Raw genomic sequence first — 10,809 nt, 5'->3', positions numbered from 1 at the left:
ATATATATATATATATATATATATATATATATTATAGGATTATTCTAGAAGCCAATATTAGATATTTTTAAAGGCTAGAGGTCGGTTAAAAAGAATATTCAAAATAAATAAATACAAAGGGTAGTGGGGCCCACCTAAGAATAGACAAAGCCGAGTCTGACTCGTTCGTATGACGTGGCAGTCAAAAGTGAAACCAAATGACCGCGTAGCGTCCAAACCGCGTAACCGCGTTTGCTCTCTCTCTCTCTCTCTCTCTCTCTCGCTTTCCGTTGACTTTTCTTTTTATTCTTTTAATAATTATAAAGTTAAGAGAGAGAAATTTTACCCCCACGTTCCGGATTTCACTGCCCTCCGGTAATTTCTTTTCACTTCCCCCCTTTTTTACCGAGTAAAAGAACGGTTTCGCTTCGGTTTTACCGTTTGGCGGTGGGAAGAGAGCAGGATCCCCGACGGCCGCTTCTACAGTATGATCATTTCTATCTCTACGTGTCATGATTTAATTGGCTACCTTTTTTGCTACGTGGCAGCATGATAAGACAGGTCTTCTCCGATTCTGATCCGTTTAAATACGTGATTCTGTCTGACGCTCTTCTTTTTCTATTTTTCAGAGCCTTTCTCTGTTATTTTACTATTTTACCCCTGGAGAGTTTGGCTCCTGTGTTCAGTAAAATTCCAATTTCGTTTTTGGCAAGTTCAAATACCTAAAATACCCTTTCATTTTCTTTTTTAAAATTCTCTTTTATTTTTTGGAAATTGTTTCTTCATTTTTTAACAAAATTTTCTCACATTAATTAGTAAAGCTTTTCTAATAAAATAATTTTATTTAGTTTTTAAAAGATTCCTTCTAGAAGTTGAAGGGTGTGGCAGTAAAAATAAAACCTAGTGGGGTTTTGATATATTACTTTGTATTTTCAATTTTTGTAATAATGGCTTTTGCAAAGATATTCCAAATCAAATAATTAGATCATTATTTAATTTACTTATTTCTGTTATTATTTTTATATAATTTTAAAATAATTGAGACTTACAAATTGCATATTGACATAATTGGAATAAGATGTGAGACTATTTAAATAAAATAAATAAATTAACTGATTGAGACCTTTTTAATTACTAAAATATTAATAAATATTAAGATAATGAATTAAAGAAATCTTTTAAAGAGAGGGCAGTATGGTAAATTTGCAGTCCAAGTGCCTGACAAAGGAAGAGTGAAAAAAAGGTCAAGAATGGGGAACTGGTAATTACTAGAACATAATAAGGGTAAATTGGTAAATAGGAAAAAGAAAAGTCCAGATTCAGAGCATTTAAAGCAGAGGTGGAGCGCTCGTATAAAACTCCAACTAATTCTCTCCGTCCTTACACTTATACAGAGTTTGCTCTCTTCTTCTTGTTCTTTGTTTTTCTTCTCCGGCCGGTGACCGCCGATCTTCTCTCTAGATTTCCTTGTTTCAGAGTTTTTCTGAATCATTTTCTCGTAGATAAAGTCTTCTGCATACGATTTTCTTCTCGAGTGATCAGCAATGGCGGATCAACTTACCGACGATCAGATCTCTGAGTTCAAGGAGGCCTTCAGCTTATTCGACAAGGATGGCGACGGTTCGTTCTGATTCTATTCGATTATCTTTTGGTTGATTTTTATTTGATTCTGCACCGCTTTTCGTTGTCGTGTTCGTCAGTGTGCCGGATCTCTTGTTTCCATTTCTTCCTTCGGCATTGCTCTGTTTTTCGTTGGATTTTCTCCTTGCTATGCTATGTGTTTATTTTTTATTTACACGGATTTTTTTTATTCGTTTCGGTTTTTTTAAGAATTTATTATTTTATTTTCTGCGATTCGTTTCGCGTGTTCGTTCGTGTTGGATCTGTGCATCCTTTTGCGGATTCAGTATTGATTTCTAGTTTTGTATGACTTCGTTTAAACGTGGAAGCTCAGTTTTCCCTTGTGATGATTCTGATTCTGATTCTGAGTGAAAAATTTAATTACGATGGATGTCAATGTATCATAAGGATGTGGCCAATTCAATTCACTCATTTTTCCTTTGCCTTCATATCGATTTTGCAGGTTGTATAACAACCAAGGAGCTTGGTACTGTTATGAGGTCACTAGGTCAGAATCCAACCGAAGCGGAGCTTCAGGACATGATTAATGAGGTCGATGCTGATGGCAATGGAACAATCGACTTTCCCGAATTCCTAAACCTCATGGCTAGGAAGATGAAGGATACGGATTCTGAGGAGGAGTTGAAAGAGGCATTCCGAGTCTTCGATAAGGACCAGAATGGCTTCATCTCCGCTGCTGAGCTCCGCCATGTGATGACCAATCTCGGCGAGAAACTGACCGAGGAGGAGGTCGATGAGATGATCAGAGAAGCCGATGTGGATGGCGATGGCCAGATTAACTACGACGAATTCGTCAAGGTCATGATGGCCAAGTGAGAATCATGCCCCCCTTCTACTATCACCAGAATTCAAAGATAATAATTCTACTCAAAAAGCAAAAAAAAAAAAAAAAAAAAAAAAAAAAAAAAAAAAAAAAAAANAAAAAAAAAAAAAAAAAAAAAAAAAAAAAAAAGAGGGTTGGTCTACTTTATAATTGGATTCTCCTGATTTTCCCTTTGATTCCCGTCCACAGTCTTCATCGTCAGTTAAAAAATTGGGATTTTGTTTTATACAAAATCCCTAGTAGGAAAATAGTTGTCTCTGCTTTATTTGTGACGTTTTCAATTTGAATGTATCATGTGACAAGAAAAGTGTCCTCGCTGTTCCTCATCTCTCCTTTCTTTCTTTCCGTTTTCTTTTTCTTTGCCAACCTCTAATGTGATTGGATTATTTAGCCAAGTTACGAGATGTACTTTTAATATACTACTTTTGTCCAACAGACATGAATGATCCGGAGTAGTTCATAATTTTTCACAGATGTTCTTAACGAATTACATCGTATGTTAAAATGGGAGTTCGTGTTGATACTAACTATTAAAATATCAAAAAGCTTCTTAAGAAACCAACTTGATTTGGACCCGAAAGGTAACTTAATTATTTGATTTGAAACTCAACTTGATTGGACCATTATAATAGATTGAATTTTGGACTGGTCCATAGTATAAATGGCAATGTTCAAAAGGGGAAATAAAATCTTGAATAAGAATCCAACTACATCAGTGATTCAAGTGTGTTCTTCATTACAAATTCCACAGCATTTTTAACTTTCAGTTCTCAATTCTCTCCTCTAAGTGCTCTGCTGTGTATTATCGAACAAGAAAGAGAGCTAACCTTAAATTCTGGCATTAATAGACAGTCTCATTCATTCACTCATATTCATTAAAACATCACAATCTCTTCAAGCTTTTCTTTCTTGCATCTATTTTCTTCTTGTCACCCTGCATCTTCAAGGGTCCATCTTGTTTTTTCACCACTGCTGCTGCTGGTGCAGCCACGCTGGAGCCCCCGACTCCCGACTCTAAGGCTGGTGGTGTTGTAGTGTTCGACTGCTGCTCCTGCCCTCCTCTAACTGCATTATTAGAATTTGCAGTTGGACATGCCGATGACAGTACAGCAGCAGATGTGTTTTTGAGATCTGTATTAAGCGCAGACGCATTTGTTGGGTCGACATTTAGCGCAGTTGTGGACTCGGAGATGGCTCCCGACTTGAACTTCGGTCTTGGCTTTGCATGGATTCCGGTATAGAGACTGGAAAAAAGCAAGCAGAAAGTTCGCTACATGTCTCGAGCTTGATGACTATATCATCATCATGTTTGAAAAGATGCAGATACTATTTTTACTGGGAAATAAAATTCTTTAGGACTGATAGAACAGAGCAATGGAGATGAAGACACAAGCATATGGATACTTTTACAGTTCGGACGAATTTGGGATGACTTTTCAAGAGTAGATGTACTTTTAGTGTGATATATTTGGTTGGGGAGGAGAACAAACCACTATTTATAAAGGTGTGAAAACCTTCCCTAGGAGACACTTTTTAAAGCCTTGAGGGGAAGTCCGAAAGGGAAAGCCCAAAGAAGACAATATCTGCTAACAATGGATTTGGGCCGTTACAACGGGGAAAAGACACAAGGCGGTGTGCCAGTAAGGACGTTGGCCCCAAAGGGGGGTGGGGATTTGGAATTTGGGGGCGGTCTCACATCGATCGGAGGAAGGAAAGAGTGCCAGCGAGGATGGTGGGCCCAGAGGGGGGTGGATTGTGATGTCTCACATTGGTTGGAGAGGAGAACAAACCACCATTTGTGTGAAAACCTTCCCCTAGTAGACGCGTTTTAAAGCCTTGAGGGGAAGCCCGAAAGGGAAAGCCCAAAGAGGACAATATCTGCTAGCGGTGGATCTGGATCGTTACATTTAGAAAACATAACCAATGGGAAAAATTGGATTCAATTGTTAACTGCTCCTATCGTAAATAGGATTGACTATGGATTCAAGCCATTGCACACCGTTTTATAAAACTATATGATTTTCTCAATCTAAATAAGGTAGGTTTTATCGGAAGAAGATTTGGCTCAACATGTACTATTCGATACGAGTAGGAAAAGAACGTGTGTCTTCCAAGCTTTTACAGCTTTCAAACTTACTTTTGGTTGTACAAACTAACGTCGTGAATACTTAGAAAGGACTTTTCACTCTTTCAAAAGTCGACCTGAGCTCACTCTTATAGATTAAATAGTGATTTTGGGTCGACACCAATAAAGTCGACAGAGGTCTATCTAAAAAAACATTAGCCATTCCAACATTTCATATAAGCCTACAAAAACCAGATAATTTGGAGGGGGGCCTGACTCACCTGGCATGTCTGGCATATTCATCATAATTTTCAAGCAGCATCTTGCCAGCTTGTTCATTCAAAGCTGATTCTGGAAATGGTTCAATCAGTAGACATCTAACAACCTGTTCCACAAAACACCCATCATTACAGAGATTCTGGAACAAAACCACAATGAAATCAATATATTAAGGGATTTTTAAAACTGATCTCTCCAACCAATTAAGAAAATATCAGGAAAGAAGGAGATTTTACTATTAGGACATGCCGCAGCCCAAGGCTTGGATTCCAATCTTTCTTCAAAGTGTTGACACAAATCTCACCATTGGTTGCAATGTTTGGATGAAAGATCTTAGTAAGGAAGTAACCTACAAAGAATAAAAAAAAGTTAAAGAGATAGATGCCATTGAGGAGATCAAGATGCAAGAACTTCCCGAAGTGGAGAAAATTTCTTTTAATTTATCAACTAATTACATGAACTAAATCCTCAGATAAATCTTGTCCACAAGATGAACAACTACTGGGTTCATTCGAATATAAAATCCAATCCTGGAAATACAGCATCCCACTTTTTTTTTTTTTTACTACCCAGAGCTTCAATACATTTCAAAATTGAGAAATTTCTAATGGAGCAAGTGCTAAGAACAATTAGCCGATCTGGATTTGCGACTATAGGCCAAAAGCCGTTTAATGTCATAAATTTAATCCAATCATTATCAGAGCAAACCTTTGGGAGGAGAACACGGGAAGTCACGAGACAATATCAACTTCATACGGAAGAGGCCATTCTCATAGGGAGTTCCCACTGCAATGGCAACAATCATAATTCAGTAATAAGAGTAAAGTCCAGCTCAAAGAGATAAATTTCAGCGATGGAGTGATAAATGACATGCCTGGGCCTTCAATGTCAGCATATATTGTCGAGAAGTCATCATCGTTGACGCCTACTTTTATGCCTTCAGGAGGGGATTCGTCGAGGCTCTTCAACTCTTTTGCCAATTGCTTTATAACATTCGGTGGAAGGTTTTCATTGGTGGCCTGAAACAAATTGAAAGAAATGCACCGTTAATAGGGAATATCATTAGATGAAATGAGAAACTATTTTTCATGTGATATGACCTAGAATGTCAAAATAAAAATATTTAAGCATCACGGCATGACTGATTGTTTGTATCTTAATTCGTCGCCTTCTACATCAAAACAATTCATACAACTAGGCATCCAAACCAAGGGATAAAGATGTGAAAAATGTACATCCTAATTATTGCTCCGACTCCTGCAACCACTGAAACCAAAGATAAAGGGAATGCCTATTCATTCAAAGAGTAAAATACAGAGCTCTAAATCTCTGGAAGCATGGTCTCTCAACTCTAAGCATAAGGTTCCCTTAACCCTCCCAAAAAGACTTCGTGCTCAGGCATATATCTACATAAAAATACCTCATCTGGGAGGGGGAGTGGCACATACCAATACCATATCTAATGGGGGGACACAAAGCACGTGTATGCAACTGCTAAATTGAATAACTTCATTCAACAAGAATACCTCCACCACTTGGGGGGGTGTGGTGCCGGGCATACCGATTTCTAGTATCACACCGAAACAAAATATAACGTCTGATAGGCAAAAAATTACCATATCCAATGGGGGAAAAACAAAGCACTTCTACGCAACTGCTAACTTGAATAACTTTATTCAACAATCAACAGTGAAAAACTTCAACTTCGCGGAGTACGTAATCCAGAGGCAAAGAAGAACCTGCAAATAGAATTGGAAGTAAGTGTACAGAATAAAGTGAGATCTGGGTAATGGCTAAAAGGTATTTAAATTGAGATACATAAAGAACATAAGAATAGGGTATCTGCACTAAATCCATTTTGCTTTGCAAGAGGAAAATGAATAACTAGCATCAAACCCTTTCATAAACTTTAACAGGCAGTACAATAGCCATAGATAATTAAATCTGTTCCAGAGTTGAAACAAGAATATCAATAGAATGCTTATTGAAGCTCTAGTCAAGTTTTTGACAAATTATAAGAGAAACATACATATCTTGTGGCCATAAGTTTCTCTAATACACCTATGCAGTTAGGATGCACAATATCAAGGACACTGATGAACTGACAGAACAAGTCTAAAAGGGATCGACCGAGCAACATGACCAGATTAATTAATCTGCATAAATGTTGTCTAACACTAAGAGATTATGCCACCTTTGTACTCGAGCATTCTACATCCATCCCTATGCAGAAACATAAAATAAGAATAGCACCAAAATATGTTTTGCCACTCATGGTGTACATGCCAAATATGGGTAGAAGCAAGAGAAATTACAACTAAGATGGGCATCCAGTTTTATGGATTAACTCTTAGATATTGCCACTGTCTCACGGAAACACAAACATTTATCAGTATAAAACCCTGATGTCATATGAATAAAAGTTGATTTCAACATTAAGACTCTAAAACCAAAAACCAAATTGTTAATCTTCCAGGTCTTAAACCTTTAAATGATCTAGATAGTAGCATATTTTACAAGGATTGCATCATCTGAGTGAAGAACAGAAGGAAAATCGTTACTTAACACTAACAAATAAACACAGCCAACAACCTTTGGAATTAAAAACAATCGACCACTGATTTATGCAAAATTATTTTATGAATTGAGAGTTAACAAGAAATGGTGCAAGAATGAAACAATTAGAGCTCCAAAATCAAACATCAGGAAAGAGCATTTTGTGTCAAAAAAAATACTTCCCGTTGCTAAAACCCCAAAAGAGAAGTTTATAAAGGGGAAAAACACAGTGATAAAGAAAGATTTCGGGGCTGAAATTTATGAAAGAAGTGCCCTAATTGCTAAGACTAACTTCGAACGCTTAAACTACAGCATCGGAAGAACAAAACACTTGTGGAAACATTCCAATCGACGGCAAGAACAACCAAGAAAAACCCTAATTCTCTCAAAATCCCCCATCCCCATTTGCACATTCACAGTAAGTAACAAGAACAAAGCTCTCATCCTTCAAAAAGAAAAAAGGCAAGTCGAGAGATCGAAAACTACCCGATCGAACTGAGATTGAGAGCGAAAACATCATTCAAAGTCACAAAACACAAGAACTCAGAAACAAATCAAAAAGATTCATGTTGAAGTGACAGAAAAGAAAATCCAGATGAGAAAAAATACTACCTCTGAAGAATCCCTGCAGCTCTGGTTCGCCCAAGGAACCCCAAACAGAGAGATTGAGTGTACACAGACGATGAGAGTTGAGAAAGCAGAGAGCTTTCTTTCCCCTTGAAATGAATGATTGATCAACAGGAGGAAGATTTAGAGAGGAGCGTTTGAATATTTATTTATGGATTATAAATTAAATATTGTTTATTTTTATTGGTGGAAATAAATAATATATATATATTTATTATTTTTAACTCTGAATAAAACATTATAATTTGATTCAATAAATATAATAATTTAACACAATATGGTAACTAAGTAAAAAGTAATAATAATATTATTAATATTAATAATAATAATAATAATAATAATAATAATAATAGTAATAAATTATTGGCCTCATCCTTTAGTATTACCTAGTCACCTACTCTATTATTTTTTTGGCTATTTTAATTTCATTTTTATATATTTTAAATTATTATTAATTAATTCCATCAAATAATACCTCAATGATTCTCTTCCTCATAAAAGTCATAAGTTATTGTACTGATTAGAGGTGTACGTGAGTTAAGTTGAAAAAATCTTTTCGACAAATCTAAAATTTTAAGTTGGTTGGGTTGGTGACTCGAACAACTTGAATAAAACCGAACCCAACCCTCTAGTTTCGGGTTGAATTGTCTGATATTCTTTTTTTAATTATTTAAAAAGTCTTATTTATCCAGATACATTAATAACTAAAATCTTATAAAACTCAAATATTAAGCATTTACGAGTTATATCGCATCAATAACATCTATTACAAACGTCAAATATTCTTAATTTTCATAATAATCTTAAAAGTAGAGTAGGATAGGATTGAATTGTAACTCTATTTTTTAGATGATTGGATTGGTTGGACTGATCCAACAAAAAAATATCAACCCGAGAATCAACTTAAATTTTTAGCTTTCTAAAAAATTCAACTCAATCCAAATCGAAATAAAATCTAACCCAGTTGAATTTGGGTAGTCTGAAGTGATCCGTTCTTAAGTCATATAAATACCTTTTAAAATATACTTTTTTTTTTCCTCTCTTTTTTATATAAATTAGGGAAAATAATTAATTTAAATTATTTAAACTATATGTTTATTTAAATTAAAATCAAAATAGAAAATTAATAAATGCAATTAACAATTTTAGGGAGATTAAATAAATGCAAACCATTAAGTTCATAGATCAATTTTTTAAATCATTAATTAAATTTGAAAAATAATTACATTTTTGTCCTCAAGAAAATGGGTGGGCTCATCTTCTCTTCCCACGTGAGCTTCACTGACCCCTTTAATTTCAAATTCAAAAATATAAAATAATAATTTAAAAAAATCTTGGACAAAAAATTGGTAGGTTATTCTCAAATTATAGCGAGAATTACGGATTTTTTTTTTCTTTTTTTTAATTGGGAAAAGATAAATATAACGTCATTTATGTCTAGGTGGAATACTCTTCTTTATACTTGAAGTTTTCTCTTGATGGGGTTTGAAAGTCACTTTTTTTGCCGGCTAAGTCCATTCCTAGGATGATGTTGACGTCATTTATGTCTAGGTCAACCAACGTCACCTCTAGGGTCCTTCCTGTGATCACATCTCATTTGACTTTCATTTTCTAGGTGGCTAATAGGCCTATTCCGGCACGTGTGGATACAATAAGAGGTAGAGCTCGAGTCGAATAACCATTCCGTTAGGGTGTGGGTAGACCGTTACTCCTCTATTATAAAGAAGTGGGTAGAACGTTCAAGTGCAGACATTCGATATGATATTGTCCACTTTGAGCATAAGCTCTCATGGCTTTGTTTTGGGCTTCCCAAAAGACCTCAAACACCACTCTCCACAATGGTATGATATTGTCCACTTTGAGCATAAGCTCTCATGGCTTTGCTTTGGGCTTCCCAAAAGGCCTCAAACACGACTCTCCACAATGGTATGATATTGTCCACTTTTAGCATAAGCTCTCATGGCTTTGCTTTGGGCTTCCCAAAAGGCCTCAAACACGACTCTCCACAATGGTATGATATTGTCCACTTTGAGCATAAGCTCTCATGGCTTTGCTTTGGGCTTCCCAAAAGACCTCAAACACCACTCTCGACAATGGTATGATATTGTTCACTTTGAGCATAAGCTCTCATGGCTTTGTTTTGGGCTTCCCAAAAGGCCTCAAACACGACTCTCCACAATGGTATGATATTGTCCACTTTGAGCATAAGCTCTCATGGCTTTGTTTTGGGCTTCCCGAAAGACCTCAAACCAATGAAGTTAGTATTCCTCACTTATAAACCCATGATCATTTCCTAAATTAGCCCATGTGAGACTTTCATCATCCAACTACATGCACTATCTGTCTGGTATGATTTTTTAAACGTGGTTGTAGGCTGTATTGGGGGAGTGCCATGTTGGGGCTCGACCCTTGGTTTTCGTCTACATGTGTTGGTGCTTGGGCTTGGGGCATTTCCACCTCTCGTGCTCCTTCGGTCAAATTCTCAAAAGTCAACCTTCGACTTCAAGTAGCATCTGCCTTTCTCTTAGTCCGAAAACAACATTTAAAGTTATCTATTTAGGGGATCTTAAGATTATTTTAAGTATTTTATCTTAATTAGTAACCCTATTAACCCTAAAGTTAGTAAATCAAAAACTTAAAACTTTAGGCAGGATTTTGTTCACTGAGCTTGTATTAATTAATAATAAAAATTTTGAATTTAAAGATGAAATTTGAAAAAAAAAAAAAAAAAAAAAAGAAAGTAACGGTCAAATTTTGCCGACAGATAAGTTGAGACGTTGAGATGAGCTGGAAAATCTGAACGCCAACAAAACTAGCCGTTAATCTGACCCAGCTTTTC

At 36.0% G+C, this 10,809-nt stretch overlaps 2 protein-coding genes across 4 annotated transcripts; one reads left to right on the top strand and one right to left on the bottom strand.

Annotated features, from left to right (window-relative positions):
- The first annotated feature begins 1,348 nt into the window (after positions 1-1,348).
- Positions 1,349-2,838, top strand: LOC111466118 (calmodulin). 3 transcript variants are annotated; one of them, XR_002714317.1, is made up of 3 exons: positions 1,349-1,599; positions 2,063-2,496; positions 2,561-2,838. XR_002714317.1 is itself a non-coding variant. In XM_023110705.1 (2 exons), the coding sequence occupies exons 1-2, from the start codon at positions 1,524-1,526 to the stop codon at positions 2,434-2,436; spliced, it is 450 nt and encodes a 149-aa protein (XP_022966473.1). In that variant the 5' UTR covers positions 1,349-1,523; the 3' UTR covers positions 2,437-2,838. The 3 variants fall into 3 exon arrangements, 1 of the variants encoding a protein (XP_022966473.1); XR_002714316.1 differs by having other exon boundaries at positions 2,558-2,838; XM_023110705.1 differs by having other exon boundaries at positions 2,063-2,838.
- Positions 2,839-3,098: 260 nt separating this feature from the next.
- Positions 3,099-8,100, bottom strand: LOC111466083 (ubiquitin-conjugating enzyme E2 22-like). Its single transcript, XM_023110661.1, has 7 exons — positions 7,956-8,100; positions 6,404-6,526; positions 5,662-5,806; positions 5,496-5,573; positions 5,024-5,136; positions 4,790-4,893; positions 3,099-3,687 (listed from the first exon to the last, which is right to left on the bottom strand). Exons 2-7 carry the CDS (start codon positions 6,404-6,406, stop codon positions 3,327-3,329), a joined length of 804 nt encoding a protein of 267 aa, XP_022966429.1. The 5' UTR covers positions 6,407-6,526; positions 7,956-8,100; the 3' UTR covers positions 3,099-3,326.
- Positions 8,101-10,809: the final 2,709 nt, after the last annotated feature.

This window comes from Cucurbita maxima, unplaced genomic scaffold (genome assembly GCF_002738345.1).
Source record: "Cucurbita maxima cultivar Rimu unplaced genomic scaffold, Cmax_1.0 Cma_Scf00030, whole genome shotgun sequence".
Taxonomy (NCBI): Eukaryota; Viridiplantae; Streptophyta; class Magnoliopsida; order Cucurbitales; family Cucurbitaceae; genus Cucurbita; species Cucurbita maxima.
The sequence above is the reverse complement of the archived record's forward strand: the minus strand, read 5'-3'. Positions and strand labels throughout refer to the sequence as shown.